Source organism: Natator depressus, chromosome 28, assembly GCF_965152275.1.
Source record: "Natator depressus isolate rNatDep1 chromosome 28, rNatDep2.hap1, whole genome shotgun sequence".
In the NCBI taxonomy this organism is placed as follows: domain Eukaryota; kingdom Metazoa; phylum Chordata; order Testudines; family Cheloniidae; genus Natator; species Natator depressus.
Window position 1 is genome coordinate 5786442 of NC_134261.1, and position 23429 is coordinate 5809870.

The 23429-nt window shown below is 48.0% G+C and overlaps 1 protein-coding gene and 1 non-coding gene across 2 annotated transcripts; one reads left to right on the forward strand and one right to left on the reverse strand.

Annotated features, from left to right (window-relative positions):
• The first annotated feature begins 751 nt into the window (after positions 1–751).
• LOC141978969 (uncharacterized) lies at positions 752–22733 on the forward strand. Its single transcript, XM_074941396.1, has 6 exons — positions 752–844; positions 5703–5843; positions 9836–9947; positions 10639–10765; positions 15891–16007; positions 17336–22733. Exons 3-6 carry the CDS (start codon positions 9867–9869, stop codon positions 18793–18795), a joined length of 1785 nt encoding a protein of 594 aa, XP_074797497.1. The 5' UTR covers positions 752–844; positions 5703–5843; positions 9836–9866; the 3' UTR covers positions 18796–22733.
• Positions 11855–11926, reverse strand: TRNAA-UGC (transfer RNA alanine (anticodon UGC)). Its single transcript has one exon. It is a non-coding gene; the product is annotated as a tRNA-Ala (tRNA).
• Positions 22734–23429: the final 696 nt, after the last annotated feature.

The window sequence follows — 23429 nt, forward strand, 5'->3', positions numbered from 1 at the left end:
CAGTCAAAATGTGGGGCCAGGATCTCTGTCAGGGTCTGTGCAGTGCCTGGTACAGCGGTGGGGGGTGATCTTCGTCAGGTTAAGTGCAATGCCAGGCCCAACAGGGACACGGATCTCAGTTGGGGTCTCTAAAGTACCCAGCACAATGGAGGCCGCAGTCATGCACTGCCTGGCACAAGAGGGCTGGATCTCAGTTTTACCTGAAACAGTAGGGTCTGATCTCACTTGGGGGCTCTTCAGTGCCTGGCAGAACAGGGCCCAGATCTCAGTTGGGATCTCTGCACCACCTGGCAGAATAGGGCCACGCTCAGTAGGATAGGAGCCCTGATCTCAGTCAGACACCTGGAGAGAAAAGTGGGAAGATTTTCGAGAATTTGATATCAGTATTTCAGAACGGAGGAGAAAATGGGGCACAAACGAAATATTTACCACTATAAGAGAGAAGCACCAACATCTGGGGAGATTTTATGCCACTATTCAACAGTTCAAGAGAAAGGAGGGGAGATTTGAGGGGATTATACAGCGATATTCAATCAACAACAGAGTGGGATGGACTCTTCTTGCCTCACACTCACATGGCCGGCAGGGAGCCCTGGGTGATGTGGCTTTCACAGGGGAAAGGAGCGGGGCTGGAGTCAGAAGGTCACTGGCTGTGGGGAGGGGCTGGCAGTGGGGTCTGGGAATGTGACTATCAGGTGGGGGGGGGGACACTGCTGGGTTGGGCAGGGTGGGGGCGGGGAAACCTGGGACTGGGCCGTCTCCATGGGGGGGGCACTTCCCGCAGAATGTCAGGGTTGGAAGGGACCTCAGGAGGTTCCCCCTAAACCGGGACAAGTCACTGCAGGTAAAGTGGGGGGGGACACCCCCCCCCAACGCTGAGATTTGAACTGGCCACGGGCGAAGTGGGGAGGAAACGGGGTCCGGGGGGGGGGCAGAGCCCGTCTCAGGGAGGGGGGGGGACGGGGGGGGGTCACCCGGGCTGCTGCTCGTCGCTGCCGGGAGAGAAAGGGGGCAGGGCGGGAGCGGGGGGGCTCCGGGGGGGCAGCGGTAAATCCGAGGGGATCTCAGCCCCCCCTTTCCCTCCCCGCCCCTCGGGGGGCCCCGGCTCTTCTCCCCCCCGGCCATGCCCGGGCTGCGCCGACATTTTCCCCCCGCCCCTGTCCCCAGGTCTCCCCCCCCGCCTGCCCGGCGCCTTCCCGCTTCTCAGGCGACCTCTGGGGTCCCGGGGGCGGGGCCTGGTCCCGCGCGGTCCCGCCCCTGGGCCCGGCCGCTGCGCCGCGGGCCGGGGCTGCTCCCCGGGCGGCCGGAGCCTCAGCCCCGGGGTCTCGGCCCGGCTGCTCCCCGGGGTCCGGGCAGCGCCCCTCGGACCGGCCCCGCCCCGGCCCCCGCCCCCCTGGCCCGCGCCGGGGGCTCCCGAGGCAGCGGCCGGCCCGGCGGCCGGGAGTCCCCGCCCAGCGAGCGAGCCCGGGCCGGGGGCCGCGCTGGTGCTTCCCCGGAGCCCGTTGGAGCCGCAGGCCGGGGGCTGCAGGAGCCGATGGGCCCGGGAGGACCCCGCCCTGTGCCCGCGGGTGCGCGCCCCCGGCGGAGAGCCCCGGTGCCGGGAGCCCAGCCCCCGCCGCCCCGGCCCCGCGCCCCGCGCCGCCGGCTCGGCTTCGCTCCCCGCGCCCCAGACAGCCCGGCTCCGCCTCGCGGGGCCCCCGCTGCCGCGGCCCGGGCGGGAGCCCGAGAGAGGCCGTCCCCTGCCGGGCCGCGCGGCACGGGGCTGGGCCGGGTCGGCGGGAGGGAGCAATTCCTGACCCTCCCTCCCGCCCGCTTTTCAGATTTTGCCCCATTTTCTCTCTCGTTCGCCAGTGTTCGTTTAGCAATCTCAGATTTGGGATATTTTCCCACCCGTTTGACCCGCAGCAAATTGTCTTTCTTTCTGTGGGAAGTTGTCCTGAATCATTCCCCAAATGAGAAGGGGCTCAATGAGTGCAGCTTGCAGAGCCCTGAGACCCAGCTGGCTCTGGGGTGGGGTGGGGTGGCCATTGTCTGTCAGCAACAGGGCAAGGAAGGGGGGACAGAAGGAGGGGAAAAAACCCACTGGAGACTGTCCAGCCCAAGGTTACACAGTCCTGGCTACTGCTGCCCCCAACTGCCCAACGCAGCTCCCCCCAGCCGCCAGTCACCTGCCTGCCCCTGCTGCTGCCTCCTCCCCGCTGCCAGGGAGTTTCCCTGCTCCATACTCCCCTCACCTACCCTCTTAAAGTACCTCCCCAAAAGGCTCCCTGCTGCCGATGTGGGTGGGGGTGGGGAATTATTACTGTCTGTTTAATGAACTTCCATATACAATGCCAGCAAACTGTCCAACTACTCTCACTTAACAGAAAATCTCTTCAGATCCGGGTGCTTTTCTCTCATCATCAAATATTTCTTTTTAGACCTATTTCTTCCCCAGTTCTCCAAGATAGATCTAAAATATCTGTGTGCAGTGCTGTAGTAGCCGTGGTGGTCCGAGGATATTGGAGGCTGCCCCCTCGATTTATATACAGATGTTCCGTGTTATTCTCCATCCCATTCCTTATGAATCTGAACGTGTTAGCTTTTTTGCTGGCAGCTGTGCATTGAGTGGAGATTTTCATTGATCTGTCTACAGCAACATGCAGATCCCTTTCTTGAGTTGTGTAGCCAATAATATGTTCTGCTGACGCCACTAGGTGTAATGCATGTTCATAGGGGTTTCTCCCCTCTTCCTTATTTGTATTTCCTCTCCCTACTAATGTTGGGGTGTCCTGCTCCTATAGGTTTGTGTATTAATGATCTTATGATCTTGGGGTCAAATGTGTCAATTTGTTGCCGTGGCACTCCTGTTGTCAGACATCTGTGAATGTTCTATCGAAAAGCCTGTGTTAGCTCACGTTCCTCTGGTTGGCTGATGTCTTTATGGACGAAATTTCCCCTTAGACACTCTGTTTCCAGTTCTCCAAACCTTAGGGGTGACTGTTAGGCCATTTGTCTGTGTCAGAGTTCATAGGCCTCAAGCCTTTTGCTAACTGCTCAAGCCAGTATCGGACAGGATACAGGCCTGTAGGTTCCTGGCATTACTGCTGCATAAAATAAATGCTAAAGCCGGATCTATGGGCTACATTTGATAGTTAATTTACCCCACAGTGTATAAGTAGTGTTAGGGGGCTTATTCCTTCACCCACTCACTTCCCTGGTCCTTCTCGCATGAACAGAGAGCAACAATACCCGAAGTCCAAAGGTGCAAACAATTCGATGTTTATTGGGGTGAACTTCCAGCAAGCATGATTCCAGTTTCCTTCCTTAGTATCCTCCTTCCCAGCTCTGACATCACAGAGCCTTACACCTGTGTCCCTGTTCCCATTCCTGCCCTTAGCCAAACATTATTCCAATTTCCTTACCCCCATTCCCTGTTCCCATTTCCCCCTTTAGCAAAACATGGTTCCAATTTCCTTACCCCCATTCCCTGTTCCCATCTCCCCCACAAACACCCACCCACGCCCCCTCACTTCCTCATTGACTACAGATTATATAGTAAAACTTGAGTTCTGCTTAGCTATACCTTAACCAATCATTTTCCTGAAATTTAACTAACCAATCCTAACATATTGTAACATGATTATGTAACCAATTATATCCCACCACCTTAATTAGTTTACACCCAGCAAAATTAATTATACAGCAGACAGGAACAATCACAGAACCAGACAGAGATTATACAGACAAACAATAGCAAAGTGGGAACTATAATGACAAAACAATACAGAAGTGAGGATTTCACATCCCAGTATTGATAAGTGAGTTCTTGCCAGACAGGATGCTGTTTCCTTTTACATTTTCTAGGCAGTTCCCTTTCTCTGGAGGTGATAGGCATTATCAGGACAGGATTGTATTCCTAACAGCCCAATAGCACCTTCTTTCAATGTGACTAGTTTGGAATGTGAGGATGTGACCGGTCGCTTCCCAGCTTATGGCTGCCTCTGCTGCTTAGCCAAAGGCCTTAGCCTAAGAACAGGGCCTCAAACTGTCACAGTAAGAGAAGGCCCTTACACCAGCAGACAGTGATTTTGATTCTTTCTTTTATACTTCTAGAACTAGCGAAGTGATAAGAATACCCCTAAATTCTTAAAGTACAGACCTTTACAGACAGGCCTGAATATCTATATCCTAACAAGTAGCTGCAGTTTTTCTCTCCAATGTGCATTGCTTTGCATTTAGAAAGACAAGGTGGGTGAGGTAATATCTTTTATTGGACCCGCTTCACTTGGTGAGAGAGACAAATCTCTGAGCTACACACAGATGTCGTCTTCAGGAGAGTAGCCTAAAAAATTGTCCTCCTTTCTCTCTAGCTATCTATTTCTAATTTAATATTCCCTGAGATTTTTTCCATGTCTCACTAATAAAATATTAACATAAAATATCCTGAGATTTTGACCTTTTCTCCAATTTTTGAATATACTTAGAAATTTTTGCCGATGTTTCCCATTTTCTCTCCATTTGTCAAATAACAATATGAAATTCACTCTCATTTTACCTCCTTACCTACTATTGACGATCGATATAAAATCCCTCACATTTTCCACTTTCCTTTCTAGTTTGTGAAAATCGATCAAAAATTCTCCTCATTTCCTCCCTTTTCTCTTCCATGTTAAGTCATTAATGTCAGCTGTCAGATTTTGTCTTTTTCCATGTAATTATCAAATGTCTGTTTAAAAAAAACATCTTGCGTTTGGAGACGTTCCCATGTTTAGCTGCAGCAAGTTCTCCTGTTTTGGAGGAATTTGTTGCCTTAGTCATTCTCCATCCTGCCGGTTGCAGGGAGTTAAAGGGTCAACTTTCGCCTCTCATTTGAGACTCATTTCTTTCCCCCTTTATCTTCATTAAAATGTTTGCTGATGAAAGTGACTTGCCCCATATTTAATACACATCAAAGCCGGAGGCCTCCCCCTTTTTCAGGGAATGGTATCTCCCAGCTGCTCACAGGACAGTTGGCTGGACCCTTTTCTTTTCCTCGGGGGGGCACAGGATGAGGGCTGAGTCTGTGCCTGGCTCATTGCTGCCCAGGCTGTACCCAGAGTGGCTGAGAATCTCCATGCTACTCTGTTAGCCCCTCACCATGTTCACCAGCAGTATCCCAAACGCCCATGAGGGATGGTTTCATCCAGTGCTGAGAGGTAGTCGTCTCTGGAGTGGGTCCCTATTGGCCATTATCTGCCAGTCACCGGGCATGGAAATTTCTTTTAAAATGTGGCTCCTCCATGCCATGCATTCTCCTGTGAAAGAAACATCGCCCAGGGCTCCCCACCCCTGTGTGAATGGCTGGCAGGGGCTGCTGATAACTTTCTATCCATTTGTCAATTACTGATATGAAATCACGATTGGCTTTGCTTCTCTCCCCGTTTTCAAAACTGGAGGAACTTCAAGTTTGGGAGGGAAAACTTTTGCTGTGAATCCCTCTCAGAAGACGGGGGTGAGGGAGGAGGAAAGGACTCTGGCCTCATCCCTCCTGAGCCATGTTTCTGGTTTCACTCAGACCAGTGTTAATCAAGAGACACTTCAAGGAAGAAGATGCAGTGACTCCAGATTAATGGGGGCAAATAAAATCAGGATATGTCCCTGTGCGGAGGGGGTTTCAGTTGTTGCTAAAGGGGCGGGGGGAAGCCCTCAGTCTCTGTCTGACTGTGTCTCTCTCTTCTCAGGATGTTAGGGTTGAGCTTCTTGGGTGAGACGCTGCTGCCTGCATTGTGATCTGGGAGCCCAGTCTGAGCAGCTGTTGCTCCCCCGGTGGGGTCTGGGCTTGGGAGTGAGTTGGAGTGAAGCTTCCTCTGTGCCCAGGCAAGGTGAGGACTTTCTCCAGCTGTAATTAGCTCCATGGGCCGCCCTAGGCTCTGCCCACACCACATTTGAGCCAGATACTCCAGGTGATTGATAGAGACCTCCGGGAACATGCTGGGGATGGGTATGAAAGAGACTCTGCACAAATAGCCCCTCCTCACCCCACATCTCTCCTCCCCTTAGCAATTGCAGGAGCCAATCCAGCCATAGGAGAGTGAACACCCAGGAATGGCTGTCTGTCTGCCAGAGGGGGAGGGCCAGGAGATGGGAAACACAAGGAGAAAAGGGAGAGAGAGATTGATAGGCAGTGGGAGAAATAATTGGGGAGAGAGATTCCCAGATCTCTAACCTGCCCCCACACACTTAACTGCATCATCCCTGGGCAGATTCCCTTTCCAGTGAACAAGGTGAGGTGCAGGGAGAGGAAAAGCCGATTCCTGACTCTCCCTGTGCCCCCGGCTGTGGGAGTGTGCTGCCCTGGGGACAATGTCAAGGGAAATCTTCCAAAGTCATTCCTTTTGTTCTGCTCTTGTCTCGTATTTGGTTTCCAGACTTTGTTACTGGGAGGGTTTCAAAATGTCTTGGTTTAGTGCTAGTGGGGTGGGCCAGGTCAGTGCTGTAATAAAGTGACCAAACATTTCCTCAGAATAGAATCATAGAACTGTAGGGCTGGAATGACCCATGAGAGGTCATCTAGTCCAGCCCCCAACACTGAGGTGTTTGTCCAACCTGTCCTTAACAACCTCCAATGATGATGAATCCACAACCTCCCTTGGTAACCTATTCCAGTACAGAATTAGCCTTTGTCACAACTGAATCACAAGGCTGGCTCAGATTCAATTTGTGATCCACTATAACCCCCAGATCCTTTTGAGTAGTACTGCCCCCCCTTTTTCTCAGATTCTTGAACATGGGTATAAAATGTTTGCAAATGTTGCCAGTTTCCCCTGTATTCATTTATCAAATATTCATGTGAAATACACACAGATTTTACCTCATATCAACAACTGATATAAAATCCTTCTAATTTTCCACTTTCCTCTCTATAATTTGCAAAATGGATCCAAAATCCCTCCGATTTGCACCCTTTCTCTTTCATTTCTGAACATTGATCTCAAAACTCAGGTTTTACCTCTTTCTATGTCGTTATCAAATGTCAATTAGAAATCCTGTCGGGTTTGAGGCTGTTCCCCATATTTCTAAATCCCAGCAACTTCTCCTTCCTTGGAGGGAACCTGTGGCCCTTAGTCATTCTCCATCCTGGATGTTGCAGGGGGTTAAAATTGCCCAGTGATCACCTTTCTCCGCTCCTTTGAGAAACATTTTTTCCCTCCTTTATCTCTGTTAAAAGGTTTGCCGAAGAAAGAGACCAGCCACATATTTAATACGCATCAAAGCCCTGTCTGGGGGATCAGTGGTTCCCAGCTGGTATCAGGAGAGTTGGCTGGACCCTTTTCTTTTCTCCAGCTGGCACAGGATGAGGAGTCACTCTGGGTGCAGCGTGGGTCTAGAAGTATCCCACACAGCATGACAAATGGTCTCTGTAAGAGGTTGCTTCCTGCCATGCTAAGATGTAGCCACCTGTGGGGTGGATGCATGGTGGCCATTATTTGCTAGTGACAGGGCATGGAAATTTCTTACTTATTTTGCAAAAAGAAAAGGAGTATTGAGAGACTAAGGTGCCACAAGTACTCCTTTTCTTTTTGTGGATACAGACTAACACGGCTGCCACTCTGTTACCTATTTTGGCCCTCCATGCCTTCCACTCTCCTGTTAAAGAAGCATCCCCAAGGGCTCCCACTGCTTGTGTGACTGGCCAGCAGAGGGTGGTGATAACTTTCTATCCATTTATCAGACACTGAGGTAACACTGTTCCGGGGGGGGGGGGGGGGGTGGCATGTCTGTGTGGGGAGATTGCAGCTGGAGCTGAAGGGTCATTGTGGTAGGGGGAGGCCTCTGGGTGACTGGGCAGGGGGTACCCTAGTCAGGTTGGTGGGTTCTGGAGGTTTGAGGTTTCGGGGGGTGGTTCTGATGTGCCCAGCCCTGAGGCTATGGGTCCTGGAGGTGGGTGTCGCTGGGGCCTGTTGGCTGTAGAACAGTGGGGGTAGGGGCATCTTGGGGAGGCTGGGCAGGGGGTTAGAGGGTGCCTGGTGCTGTGCCAGGGGCTCTGTCTGGGCTTCCCCCCCGGCTCCTGGGATCATTGCCATGCCCGGTGCACAGAGCTGGGGCGGGGAGTTCTGGCACTAGGTCGGGGGATGCCAGGCAGACAGGGTGCGGGGTCCCACTGTAAAGCATCAGGGGGTCTCTGGCAAACGGCATGGCAGATTCTGCTGAAGGGCAGGTGGGGATCCTAGGCAGGCAGTGGGAGAATCCCAGGCAGGCAGTGAGGGACTGAGTTCCCAGTGAGGGGGAGTCCCTGGCTGCTGGGGACTCTTGGTGGAGGGAATCCTTTGGGATTCTCAGGCTGGCAGTGAAGGTCTGGTGCGGGTTCCCTGGCTGGTGGGGCTCTGAGAAGCATCTGGGGTCCCTGGCCAGGGACTATGGGGGCTGGGTCCCAGGGAATACCTAGTGGGACCCTGGCTGGGGGGGTCCGGGCTTTGGATACTGGGGGGGTGTCTGGGGGACCCTGGCTGTGGGGACTGCTACTAACCATGCTCAGTCTCCTTGATCAGCTTGTGTCAGAATCCTGGCTCCAAGCACTGCCTGTCATTCCTCAGCCATGCCCAGTCACTGTGGTAACTTTCTATCCACTTATCAAACACAGATTTTGCTTTTCTCCTCTCTTGAAAACTGCAGGAACTTCCGGTTCCGTTGGGAAAATTCGTGCCCCCACTCCTTGCCCTAGATCTGGGGGGTGAGGGAGGTAGAAAGGGGGTTAGCATTGCCACACAATGGTCTCATCCACAGCATTCTGGACTCATTCTTTCTGAAATCTGGTTTCATTAAGACCATTGTTAAACCAGAGTCACTGCATGGAAAGGCAAGGAGTGACTCCAGATGGACAGTGGGGCAAATGAGATTAGCAATTCTCCCTGTGAGGAGGTGCTCTCATTAACTGCTCTCCCCAGAGAACTAAAGGCGGGAATGCTGCTCAAACACACTGTCCCTCTCTGCTCAGGATATTGGGGTTCAGCTTCCTGGGTCACACATTGCAGCCTTCATTGTGATCTGGGAGACCCAGTGGGGGTTCTGTGCTGGGAAGTGACCTTAATTAAAGCTGCTTCTCTGCCTGGCCCAGGTGATGACTTTCTCCAGCTGGTACTAGCCCTATAGGCCTTGTTAATACTAAATTCTGAGCCAGAGACTCCAGGTAACTAAAAGAAACCAAGGGAAAATGCTGGGGTCTGGCATTAAAATGACTCTACACAAACAGCGTCCCGTCCCCCCGTCTCCCCATTTCTCCTCCCATTAGCAATTGCAAGGACAAATCCAGCCATGGAGAGCAAACAACCCAGGAATGGGACTTTCGTACCAGGTGGGCAGGGAAAGGGGACAGGGAAAAGGAGACAGAAGGAGAAAGAGAGACTGAAAAGGGCTGAGGGAGAGAAGAGTTTTGAGAGAGATTTCCAGATATCTAATCTGTCCAGACAGATTAATTACTGCACCCTGGGTAGAGTCACTTTCCTGTGGAGAAGATGAGCATCAGACAGGGGAAAGCCCAGTTCCTGACTCCATGTCCCTCTTGCTGGGGTGTGGCTGCCATGAGGTCCGTGTCTGCCATGAGGTCCTTGTCAGACGGAATCATCGAAAGTAACTCCTTTGGTTCTCCTTTTTTTGAGCATTTTGTTCAAAGACTTTGTTACGGGATGTGGTGAGGGAGAAGAGAGGTTAAAAATGTGTCCTTGGGCTTAGCCTGGCAGGAGGGGCCAGGTCTGCAGTGTAATAAAGAGATCAAGCATTTTTCCAGCATGGCAGAATCTAGGATATCTGTCTGCAGGGAAAGGGCCTGGGGGAAGCATGATGTGAAATTAACTAAAGCCTGTTCTGAAACCTCCAGAATTTCCCTTCTCACCCGGCCAGGCTGCAGAATGACGTCCATGTTTCGCTCCAGTTCATTCCATCCTCCCATGGGACAGGGGAGAGAAATGGCTGCAGAGGAACCAGTTCATGTAGGAATTATTGGGGGGTTCCTGGTGGGTTCCTGCAGGAGGGAGGGGGCAGCAAATACGCCAGAGATGGGAAGGTTTGCACCATCTGGGTTGGAGGTTGGAGCGGGGCAGGAAATTCCCAGGGTGGAGAAAGGGAGGAGGACAGGGGGTGGCAAAGCTGCTGGGAGTTGTTTAATAAGTGGCCTAGATTCTAGGAACAGACCCATGAGGTTCGGAGGGGAAATGCCCTAATTTGTGAAACAGAAAATAACCCACCTATATGGAGCTGGGAAAACTGACCAGACTCATGGTGCTAGAGCCTGACCCTACTAACCAGCAGCTGCTGTGAGAGATGAAGGGGGCACCCACCAGTCAGGTTTGGGGAGATTCCCCTCCCTTCATATCCAGCTCCTCACAATGAGGAGGGTGTTGGGCTTCCTACCAAGGAGCTCTCCCTGGACCCTGCTAGGGGCTCCATCTCCTGTATCAGTCTGTGGCTAGTAGGTGTGTGGTGGATCTGCTAGGAGAGAGGAGGGGCTCTCTCTTCGTCCCCTCACCCTGGTGTTTCCTGGATGCTCTGAGCAGGGTGGGGGTGGGCCTCTGTTGACTGTGAGCCTCCCAGAGCTTCCATTTGATTGGCTCCTCTCCCCCACGAATAGTGAGGCTGTGAGTAGGGCAGCAGGTCCTGAGTGTTGGACTCTTGCTCTTTCAGGGGCTGGTGACCTTCGAGGAGGTGGCGGTGTATTTCACCAGGGAAGAGTGGGCTCTGCTGGACCCCGCTCAGAGAGCCCTCTACAGAGACGTCATGCAGGAGAATTATGAGAATGTGACCTCGCTGGGTAAGGGTTCCTGTCGCCTCTCTTCTTGGAAGGGGAAATGAAGAGATAAAGTTCACGCCAGCCCCACAATGCCATCTCTGCTCTGTCCTGTTTCAGCATCACCCCAATATGCCAGTGACACACACGCTGCCAGAGACCCTCCCCTACTGCAGAACACTTTGGCAATAGAGCACAGGAGCAGTATTGCACAGTGTCAAATATCTCTTCTTTGCACAAGTAAAACTGGGGGTTAAGTCCAGCATAACCAACAGAAGCTTTCTACCCATGGCCTTCTCTCAAACCCTGAGCCTACTCCACCCAAACCAGAATGTGCTTGGGGTGTAAGAAGCAGGCTGCTGGAGTCAGAGCTGCTGGTCCAGGGTTACTTATCACAGAGAGACTCAGTGCGTCCTTGAATGCTGGTGGGGGGTATCCAGACAGGGGGGCTCCAGCAGCAGAACCTTGACTATCACCCGGGATTACAGATGACACAACTCCTCATTGATCTGGATTGTACCCCAGCATGTGAAAATGACTTAGGTTGGTAGCGAAGCTTCTTGAGACCTGGAGAGTCTTGCTCTCCCATCACCATGTGTAATAGCCATAATCTCTCTTCTCTGCAGGCATCTTGGATTTTTGAGTCCCCCATTGCCAAAGTCACATGACCCCGATTCTTATTTTTCACATTCTGCTTTTCCAGACTAATTAGAGTCTGTTGCTCCTGAATTATAGCTTATAATTTCCTAGTGTTCATAGAATATCAGGGTTGGAAGGGACCTCAGGAGGTCCATCTAGTTCAACCCCCTGCTCAAAGCGGGACCAGTCCCCACCTAAATCATCCCAGCCAGGGCTTTGTAAAACCTGACCTTAAAAACCTCTAAGGAAGGAGATTCCACCACCTTCCCAGGAAACCCATTCCAGTCCTTCACCCCCCTCCTAGTGAAGAATTTTTTCCTAATATTCAACTTTAACCTCCCCCACTGGAACTTGAGACCATTGCTCCTTGTTCTGCCATCTGCCACCACTGAGAATAGCCTAGATCCATCCTCTTTGGAACCCCCTTTCAGGTAGTTGAAAGCAGCTATCAAATCCCCCCTCCAAAGGCAAACTTGGAGATGCTGTGGATTCAACCCAGGGCCTCATACATGCAAAGCATGTGCTCTACCACTGAGCTACATCCCCAAACTAGACGTAGCTAAGGACAAACATCCACTTGTCCTTGTTGAACCTCCTCAGGTTTATTTTGGCCCAATCCTCTAATTTGTCTAGGTCCCTCTGTATCCTATCCCTACCCTCCAGCGTATCTACCTCTCCTCCCAGTTTAGTGTCATGTTCAGACTTGCTGAGGGTGCAATCCACGGCATCCTCCAGATCATTAATGAAGGTTTTGAACAAAACAGACCCCAGTTAATTTGGGCACTCCGCTTGATACCGGCAGCCAACCAGACATGGAGCCATTGATCACTACCCGATGATCTAGCCAGCTACCTCTCCTCCCAGTTTAGTGTCATGTTCAGACTTGCTGAGGGTGCAATCCACGGCATCCTCCAGATCATTAATGAAGGTTTTGAACAAAACAGACCCCAGTTAATTTGGGCACTCCGCTTGATACCGGCAGCCAACCAGACATGGAGCCATTGATCACTACCCGATGATCTAGCCAGCTTTCTATCCACCTTATAGTCCATTCATCCAGCCCGTACTTCTTTAACTTGCTGGCAAGAATACTGTGGGAGACCGTATCAAAAGCTTTGCTAAAGTCAAGGAATAACACATCCACTGCTTTCCCCTCATCCACAGAGCAAGTTATCTCATCATAGAACGCAATTAGATTAGTCTGGCATGACTTGCCCTTGGTGAATCCATGCTGACTGTTCCTGATCACTTTTTTGTCGTTGAAGTGCTTCAAAATTGGTTCTATGGTTTTTTCAGGGACTGAGGTGAGGCTGACTGGCCTGTAGATCCTCAGATCCTCCTCCTTCCCTTTTTAAAAGATGGGCACTACATTTGCCTTTTTCCAGTTGTCCGGGACCTCCCCCGATCGCCATGAGTTTTCAAAGATAATGGCCAATGGCTCTGCAATCACATCCACCAACTCCTTTAGCACGCTTGGATGCAGTGCATCCGGCCACATGGACTTGTGCTCGTCCAGCTCTTCTAAATAGTTCTGAACCACTTCTTTCTCCACAGAGGGCTGGTCACCTCCTCCCCATACTGTGCTGCCCACTGCAGTAATCCGGGAGCTGGCCTTGTTCGTGAAGACAGAGGCAAAAAAAGCATTAAGTACATTAGCTTTTTCCACATTGTCTGTCATTAGGGTGCCTCCCATATTCAGTAAGGGTCCCACGCTTTCCTTGACCACTTTCTTTAGACCCCATCATTTTATATGTATAGTTGGGATTATGTTTTCCAATGGGCTGTAATATGTGTTATCCTGACATCTAGGACTGCTGAGATCCTGCATTCAGTAATATCCCTGCCCTTCGTGTTCCCTTTCTCCACTGAACCCCACCAGCCCATGCTTACTGTTCCCAGCTTCCCCAGGACTCTCTCATTGTCTCTGGACCTCTCTGTCAGCAAGAAGCAGTGCCAGGGAGACTTGTCCTCTCTCTGGAGTCTTCGATTTCTGGGACATGGATTTACTTTCTCTGTGTTTTAGGAGACTTTTTGAAATTGAGTGTCTGTGTCATTAACCACTGTACAATTTGGACTGTTGAACAGCTGTTTCCCCTCAGTTCCCCAAGCTGGGGTGCCTTTTACACTGCTTTACTGTGAGAACAGCCACTCCTGGGCAGTTAACACACAGTCTCCAGCATGTAACTCGCTCCCAGGTACACAGTATTGAGTGCTGCTAGTCAGCCACTCACAAATTACAGTGCACCACAGGAGAACCCCAGAAAATTCTCTGGTCCCAGACTTTCCTCCAGAAATGTTCATCTTGCACTGTCCAGCACACTACTGAACAACGCAAGCTCATATGAAGTCTGTCATTTCATCAGTGAAAAATGACATGCACCAGCCTTGTTATCCCAAATGGATTTTGCAACACACTTTAATCCAAACACACTGGTTAGATAAAACAATAAAACAAAATTGTTAACAACTGAAAAAAAGATTTTAAGTGACTACAGGTAATGTGGCATAAAAGTCAGAATTGTTTACCCGGGGTTGGACTAGATGGCCTCCTGAGGTCCCTTCCAACCCTGATATTCTATGATATTCTATGAAAAGAAATGCAAGATGAAACACTAAATGTCTACTTAACAAGCTAAAATGGATTCAAAGCAAATGTTTCTCTCACCATATGCTGAGCCAGGCTGACTTTCCTTTCAGCTAGGACTCCCCGTAACCCGCCCCTGCCCCCCAAGTTCAGTTCTTCAGGAGTTGTCATGAACGGAGGGAAATGGGGGAGAGAGAGAGTCCCAAGCATTTTCCTCCCCTCTTTTTATAATTCAGTCCTTTGGACTAGAAACAACTTCAGTTCTCAGCTGAGTCATGGTGACAGGCTGTCTGTTGTAGATATGAGCTTCAAGTGGTCCCTGTAATGGACTGTAAATGTCTTCTTCACACCTTCTCCCTGCCGGAGAATAGCTATTTGACCAGCTGTTTGCCTTGCTGTCTCTGAAGAACTCCTCTGTGGGTGTTCTTCAGAATTGTAACTTTTTCAGTAATATCACACGGTAAAACCTCATAACTTTAGATACAGTGTTGCTACACATTTTAACAGGAGGATAATAGTCAGTAGATTATGCGTTTTCAAATGATACCTCACAAGCCAGACTATGTACAAAATTGGTCATAATTTTCTAGAAGAGTGAACATAGGGGTACAGATGGATACAGTGTCTGTCTGTGTGTGTTCCCAGCAGGTATGTGGGTATTTCAATCCCTCATAAGCAGAGTGTTTGGCATCTTCAAGGACCTGGGGAGATGGTCCTGGGAATTCACTGGTTTACTAAGTGTGACACTGTCTGAAATTGTAAGACACTTTATTATTATTTATTAATTTTATTATTAATACCAATATGATAAATTGCAATGAATCGTACTAGATATGCCATGTAATTTGTCAGTGAAAATGTTATGATTTTCTAAGTATGATTTTCTTTCTATGTTTGTATCACCTTTGTATTGTGAGTTATAGATATGTAGGGTATATCTGTATTTCTAGACTTGTGCAGTGTTTCTGGGTAACACACGCAGACATATTGGCGTCAGCAGTGCCTAGCCAGTTTGATAGCCCATCCAGGGTCATCACCTGTACAATGAACCCATGTAAAGGACAAATGGGATACATCTGTTGAGTCAGCAAGACATGCAGGGGTATGCCTGTGTACTGAGAACTCCAAGGCTTTTCCATGCCATGTGCTGTGAAGCTTGTGTTTGGGACACAGGAAGTAGAAGCCACATGGCAAAAGTAATATAAAGGGCAGCTGAATCAACTCCATTTTGTCTTCAATCCCTCTTCCTACCTCTGGAGCAACTTTTCTACAAACTAAGCTTTAAACAAAGGACTGAATGACCCATCCCACCTGTGGATATGTTCCAGATGGACTTTGAAGCCAGCAACTCACCAGTACTGCTAAGAACCTGATACATTCAGAAATCTATATATCTGACTGCTTTCCCATTTAACAACTCCCTTCTTCTTTGTTTCTTTTATAATAAACCTTTAGTTTAGATGCTAAAGGATTGGCAGGCAGCATGGTATTTTATGTAAGATCCAAACCTATACTGACCTGGTAATGTGGCTGAAACTTTGGAGTCAGAAGAATATTTTGTCTATTTCTGCACAGTTTTTAAATAACCTCTCACTGTACTGGACTTAGGTGCTGATTGGGAGTCAGAGAACTGGAATGCAATAAAGGGGGCTGTGTGATTTCTTTTTTCAGCTTCTCGATAACCAATGTGGGTGATCGGAAGCACTGTTTGTGACTGGTCGGTGAATTTAACTTTAGTGTTAACCACCAGTTTTAGGAGCATCTGCTCTCCCTTTTTCAGCCTCCCCTGACGTTGGCATTTGCAGTGAGGACTGCCCATGGCACACCAGGTCACACTAAGTACTGAAGTTAAATTAATAGAATGTTTGTTTTTTATGGCAAAGTCTTATGAAACCAACTGTACTCCTTGGTTTTCTTTCATGTAAGCAGGGTTTCCAGTATCCAAACCTGATGTGATCTCCCAGGTGGAACAAGGGGAAGAGTCATGGGTCCCAGACCTCCAGGGTTCAGAGGAAAGAGAGATCCTGAGAGCACCCTACACAGGTGAGGAAACATTAAACCAACTCAAAATCTGTAAGTGCCTGAAGAAAATATCTGGGATGCCCTACAAAGCCCTTGGGAGGTCTCTCAGTTCATTATTGTCCCTAGCAGCGGTCGTATCCTCAGGGTAAATATAGCTCATGGCTTCCTGCAGATCCTAGCAGACACCAGGCAGTAGCTTCCTCCCTTCCCCCTGCAAATTTGGATGGGATGTGAAGGCCAAATTGATCCCCTCCTCTCTCCTATTTGTCTTATAACAAGCACACGGGATCTTTTTTCAGGGGAAAAGGCAATACGCCGTATTTATTGAAGATACAACAATTAGCATATGCATTCTATCCCACCACACACATACACTGTCCTGCCAGTCAATGTTATAGTTACCAGTCCAGATCAATCTATTGGCCAGCTAGGTTGATCACAGGTAGGAGGAGCCGGGTTCTGTTGGTTGTGACATGATGCTTTTGAAGTCTTGGCAGGACAAACCCAAAGTTTCATGGCAAGGCATCCTGTTTATATAGTGATTTTCCTTCATTGGGACCAATGAGTTTTGCACTGGCATGCTGTAATCAATTATTGTATGATGAGTGCTCGTTTTCTTAAATTGTCCTTCTCATCCTTTATCTTGTTCTTTCATCAAGTTCCTCAGGGAGTTATCCCATGCTGGTTTTGGTCACAGCTGTCTTGTCCCCATTGATAGGTGCCTGTCTCACCTTTAAAGTCGTCAATCTGTCCTCCTCTGACATTTCAATAGGGGCATGTTGCTGCCTCCTGGAGCCCTTACGTCTGTCTCCGGTTCCTCCCTCGTACATCTGGTTCAGCGATGGCCTTCACACTTATCTCTTAAAACACACATTCCTCATTCACAGACAAAACAGAATTAATTTACATACAATATTTTGAACAGGAACATCAAATTGCAATGCAAAAGAAAACCATCATGGGATTCTTTCTTATTTCAAAATGCTAAACCTACAACAAATTGGTGACCCTCAAAGATCTGTTACTGCCTTGAAATCAGTCCAGACACGGATTCTGGCTGATGTATCTCTACCCATTGTCCAATTAGGCCATTCCTTTCGTTATTCAAAAAGGGTGGCTGGCAGGATATGATCAAATCATACACCAATACATTTAATACATGCTACATTATTATTCTTTGTGCTTCATTCTAAATTATATAAAATGCAAACATAAAATCCTACTACTACATTTTGGGGAAGAGTATGGGGGAGTTGAGTGCCTGATTTTTATTTGACCTCTTTCCAGCACTTGTTTTGATTTGGCCTTCCCCTTTCCATCCCTGCTTGAGGTTTCTGTCTCTATCACAGGAGGTGAAGCAATGGTATGTGAGAAAGAGGAGCAGAATTCTCAGCAGGAAGATGCTGGGCAAGTGGATAAACACAGAGAATTATCGCAAAGATTGAAAAGGAATGTGTCCAGGAGTAATGAGCAGGGAAAATCCTGTGAGATTCAGCACCGACCAGAGAGAGAGGAGGGAAACCAGCCAGGGGAGAAAGTGGATAAATGTATTTCCTGTCAGGAAACTCAGAAGGACATCAAGGAAACCACAACCCAGCAGGAAATCCTCAGGGGAAAGAGGAAACATACATGCACTGACTGTGGGAAAAACTTATGTGACAACTCAGCCCTTATAAAGCATCAGAGAATCCACACAGGTGAGAAACCCTATGAATGCACTGAGTGTGGGAAAAACTTCACTAACAGATCAGCCCTTCTTTATCATCAGAGAATCCACACAGGGGAGAGGCCTTATGAATGCTGTGAGTGTGGAAAATGCTTCACTAAGAGCTCAGCCCTTTCTGAACATCAGAGAATCCACACAGGGGAGAGGCCCTATGAATGCAGTGAGTGTGGGAAAAGCTTCACTCACAGATCAGGCCTTTTTCTCCATCAGAGAATCCACACAGGGGAGAGGCCCTATGAATGCTGTGAGTGTGGGAAATGCTTCACTAACAGCTCAACCTTTTCTGAACATCAGAGAATCCACACAGGGGAGAGGCCCTATGAATGCAGTGAGTGTGGGAAAAGCTTCACTCACAGATCAGGCCTTTTTCTCCATCAGAGAATCCACACAGGGGAGAGGCCCTATGAATGCCGTGAGTGTGGGAAAAACTTCACTCACAGATCAGGCCTTTTTCTCCATCAGAGAATCCACACAGGGGAGAGGCCCTATGAATGCTGTGAGTGTGGGAAAACCTTCAATCGCAGCTCACACCTTATTAGGCATCAGAGAATCCATACAGGGGAGAGGCCTTATGAATGCAGTGAGTGTGGGAAATGCTTCACTAATGGCTCAGCCCTTTCTGAACATCAGAGAATCCACACAGGGGAGAGGCCCTATGAATGCCGTGAGTGTGGGAAAAACTTCACTCACAGATCAGGCCTTTTTCTCCATCAGAGAATCCACACAGGGGAGAGGCCCTATGAATGCAGTGAGTGTGGGAAAAGCTTCACTCACAGATCAGGCCTTTCTGAACATCAGAGAATCCACACAGGGGAGAGGCCCTATGAATGCAGTGAGTGTGGGAAAAACTTCACTCACAGATCAGGCCTTTCTAAACATCAGAAAATCCACACGGGGGAGAGGCCCTATGAATGCTGTGAGTGTGGGAAAACCTTCATTCGCAGCTCGCACCTTATTAGGCATCAGAGAATCCACATGGGAGAGAGGCCCTGTGAATGCAGTGAGTGTGGGGAAAGCTTCACTAATATCTCAGCCCTTTCTGAACATCAGAGAATCCATACAGGGGAGAGGCCCTATGAATGACGTGAGTGTGGGAATACCTTCTCTTGGCACTAAGCCCATGTTAGCTATCAGAGAATCTGCACGGGAGGTCAATACCATAAAAACCTCTAGGGCTATCCGTACTTTTTTTTTCTTTAATACTTTTCCTGATTCCCACATAGTAACTTTTAAAGCTGCTTGAACTGTTTGCAGCCTCATTTTCCCTTAGCTTGTCCAGATGAGGGGCCCATTTTTGCCTTTTGCAGTTTGCCCTGTTCTGAGGTGGACCCATTTGTCCTTTCTATCAATTCCATTGTCTCATGAGTAATTTGAGTGTGCCCTTCCTATCAGGAACCAGGGAGCATCACATTTATAGCATTCCTCTTATTGCAAAGTTATTATTAGTCACCCATGATACAGATTGTATCATTGCCAGTTCTTCTCACGTTGCTCTGGGTGGTGCTGAAAAGCAGCTATACTGGGAACTTTTCAAGTTTTATTTAAATGAAGAGGAGCAGGGGCAGGGAAAAAAGTTCTGACGCTGGAAGGAGGTGGGGTGACTCAGAGATTCCCTCCTTCCCCATCACTGCAGAACTGTTACCTCCTGTCTGAGCCATGCAGAGTTTATCTTCATCACATTCTATCCCTCCATGTCTCAAAGTGTCATGTGATGAAGCGTTCTCAGTTGTCTGTGCTTGGAGATGATACTTTGGCTTCTTTAATCCTATATCAGAGTCGCTATGACTGGAGATGAAAGTGTCAAAGACCTGGAAGGGGAATTCAAATGGTTCCCAAACACAGTGTGATCATCTGGAGTTTAAATCCTAGGTTCCATCTATTGGTAAAGTCACTTCTGGCAAGGTGGCTGTTTTGTCCCCCATTATGGGGGTGCTACGATACTAAAATTTTGTAAATAACATAGCTGACTATTGAGACAGTCTGAGTGAAGCTGATCTGAATGGATCAGAGGAGAATGTGATGGGAGAATCTCTTGTCCTGATTCTGAATAATCAGATGTAACCTGCCCTGAAATTTCACTTGACGCTTTCATTGTCATGTATTCTATCTCTCTGTGACATGGCTTTTTATCTTTCCTGAAGAGTGTTTGGTCACCCAGTTGGATACTAGTTCTGTTTGATAGGATGTAGGTCAGATTTATTGGAGAATTTAAGACAAATGGCCATTTGCTAAAGTCATAATTTCTCACTTCAGCTTTGCTTTTTCCCCATCCCTCCATGATGACATGGAGACAGTTCAAGTGCAGTTCTGTCAACAGGAGAGAACTCTCCAATTTACTGACATGCTAACAAAGAAACAGTAGTGAGTTAAAATCTCCAATCAGAAATTAAAGAAAAACTGGGCATGTTTTTGGAAGTCATTCCTTACTAACACTGCTGAGATTTTGAGTGGTTTTGTAAAGGATTCTACTTCAGAGAAATGTAAATTTACCCTAACCAAAGCCAAGGATTTGAAAAGAACTGGGGTTGAAAGAATACACACTCAGTTCTTGGTTTCCACCCCAGTAAAGGAAGCTCTGGTGACCAATGACCCCAGGAAAATTGTTTGTACGACTCCACTTCCTAGTTCAGTGTCACTGATTACAGTTCCAAGGATGCCAGGGTTCGACTGACAACAATCACCATTCATCGTTTGGGATCCACGGGGAAGGAATGTCCTATGAAGCACTCCGTCTTTGGATCCAAACTGGCTGCCTGAGTGGGTAACAAGGACTTTCAGGCTGCAGAAATGATGGTAACCAATGAGGCAATGAATGTGTCAGGCTCCATTTTCAGACTTCTGGATACACACATGTTGAGTCCTTATTCCATGGTTTTGTGTCTGATGCGATGGACACACGATAAAGCTGATGTTGGTGCAGCTGCACCAATGCTATTACAGATGCTCTCAGCCAGTGGGAGAGATCTCTCCCACTATCGGACTTTCTTAGTCCACCCCCCACAAGCGGCGGTGGCTATGTTGGCAGGAGAAGCGCTCCTGCTGATGTAATGCCATCTACACAGGGGGCTAGGGCTGTGTAACTACGTTGCTCAGCTGTATTGATTTTTCACACCTGTGAGCAATATAGTTACACTGATCAATGTCTTTAGTGTAGACCAGACAGTTTTCTCTTGTGTTTTATGCATTTACATCACTTCTCCTCTACCTCCTCCTACTTTGAAACATTAACAAGTTTGAAAAGAGAGATTTTTCCTCATGATGCAAACATTCCCACCTAGGAGACCCCTTCCACCAAGACACATGGCAGAAGAACCAGAGATATATGAACTTACAGCAGTGGTTGGGACCTACGTTGGGCCAAATCACAACCTGAGCCAAGGTTCAGTTGTTGGCAATGGGGATTAAAAGAAAACTAACATATATGACAAGAATTTGTGATCTTTGAATATATTCGTGTTACCACTGAAAATGAAATTATAGATGAAGTTATTGGTTAAAGAATAAGAGACTCATGATAATCTGAATTATTTTGAAAAACTGAAAGTTGTCTTGTTTTTTGTTTTGTTAGTCATACAGGAAATGATTTCTTATCTTGAAAAGTTAATTTGATTTAATTTACCCCCTGTAGTATAAGGAATTCTGGTAGAAAACCTCACTCCAAAGGTTAGGGTGGGAGAATGTGTGTGAAAAAGAGTGTATAAGAGAATATTGGCCCAATGAAAACTACTCGCAGAGACAAGTTGTATAATTTTTTACCTGCTTAGACTGTAAGGGTCACTGACTTCCCCACTTCTCTAATTTGCAAAGGAGAGGCATGACATCTGTCATAGGATGTGACCAGCAGGTGGGAAAACTTCAGTCATCAACCATCAGTATTAAGGAAAAGGTTGAAGTCCATTGCCTTTCATATCAAAAAGCCATCTAAAGGCTTGTCTACGCTGAAAAGCTACGTTGACATGGCCACATCTGTCAGGGGTGTGAAAAATCCACTCTGCTGAGAGAAGTAGTTAATGTGACCTTAGACCCAGTGAAGACAATGTTAGATTCTTAGAAGAGTACTTCCAGTGTTTGATATGTAGACATAGCCTTAGACAGAGTGATCGCCTATGGGAAGCGAGTCGTGACATCAATTCTAATTTTGACTCATCTCCCTGTATGTGAGAAAGCTACTAGTATGGAGGGCTGAGCCAGCTGTCCGATCGCCTGGTTCCTCAACTGTAGCTACAGCTCTTAGAACCCATCAGGCCAAAGACTGAGAGAAATGGAGAGTTCCAACCATTGCCATTTTAGTACCTTATTGTTCCTTTCTCTATTTTTTGTGCTGGCCTTTCTGTTATATCAGGGTGTGACTGTATAGCTCAGTGCATGTGAGACAAAAACTCATTGGTGCCGATTGCCAAATGGGTCACTGTTGTTCACAAGCAACTTCTGTATCAGACTTGAGAAACTCGCCGCACCTAATACACTGATTTTATGATATTTATCCAGGAAGCATAGCAGTGAGATCTCTACCGAAAGCTTGTTAATTACTGATACTCCTAATCACTGAGAGAGGTGTGTATGAGCCATATTGAAGGATTAATGTAAGTGCACGGAAAATTATGCCCATATGGTATTGTCATGAAAGTGAGTCACTCCAATCATTGGTCTTGGTGGGAACAGCCCATTCCAGTGGGAGGGAATTGTCACCCCTCCCTTGCTAGCTAATTATGCAATGTATTGCTCCATTGTCAACCTTTACACCAACCCAGAAAAGCCAATGGAAAACTATGAAAGCCAAACTGTAGACATCAAAACCCTGTGGAAGTGAAAAGGCCAATATGACAATGAGGAAATCCATCCTTTCTGCAAATAAAGACAAAAGACTGCTTCAGTTTATGACAAAAGAGATCCCTCACAACCAGTGGTGATTTTTATAAAAGGCAGGGCCCTGGCTCCTAGGGACGAGCAATCACTGCAATAGACCGAAATGTGAGGTGAGAATCTACTTAGATCGGGAAAGGTAACTATTAAAAAGCGTAGGTTGCATTTTGTGATTTTGTTTTGTTGGTAACGAGTGGTTTCCGTCACTCACATTTGTTTCTGTTTAAATCTCTCTCTCTTGTTAAATACATTTCTGTTTGTTCAATAACTGTACTCAAGTGCTGTGTGTGATATGGTAGCAGTGATCTACAGTAAAACTGGTAACTGGGGCTATACCATTGCTTTGGGCAGAGGGGATCTGGGATTTCTCTGAATATCTGGTGATCGGGGCTAGACCTCAGAGTGGGACACACTGATGGAACTCAGGGGTTCGGGTGCCTCTATTGCCAACTGGCCGGGCTGCTGCAGCTCAGAGAAGGGTGCTTGAGTGCCTGACAGGCTGGTGGGTTTGGTTGCTAACATCCAGCTCCCAAATGCAAAAGTCCCTCTTCCTAGTGTCCAGGTGGCAACAAGGAGACTCTCAGCCCTCAGCACCCTGAGAAGGGTCACAATGTGCATCTTATATTGATCCACCTGTCAGATCCACACAGGGAAAGCACCCGATAGCATAGTTCCCTGAATCAAAATAGTCCTAAAATTCTGCCTGTGAAATCCATGGAACATGTGCTCTTCCCTCTGTGAGAGCATATAAAGCATCCAGTCTCTGGAGGGTAGGATTTGGGTCCAGAGTGACCTAGACAAATTGGAGGATTGGGCCAAAAGAAATCTGAGGACGTTCAACAAGGACAAGTGCA

Coding starts and splice junctions, on each gene's coding strand:
- LOC141978969 (XM_074941396.1), top strand. CDS start 9,867: ATGACGTCCATGTTTCGCTCCAGTTCATTCCATCCTCCCATGGGACAG. Junction 9,948..10,638: donor CTGCAGAGGAACCAGTTCAT/GTAGGAATTATT, acceptor TTGCTCTTTCAG/GGGCTGGTGACCTTCGAGGA. Junction 16,008..17,335: donor CCTGAGAGCACCCTACACAG/GTGAGGAAACAT, acceptor TCTCTATCACAG/GAGGTGAAGCAATGGTATGT.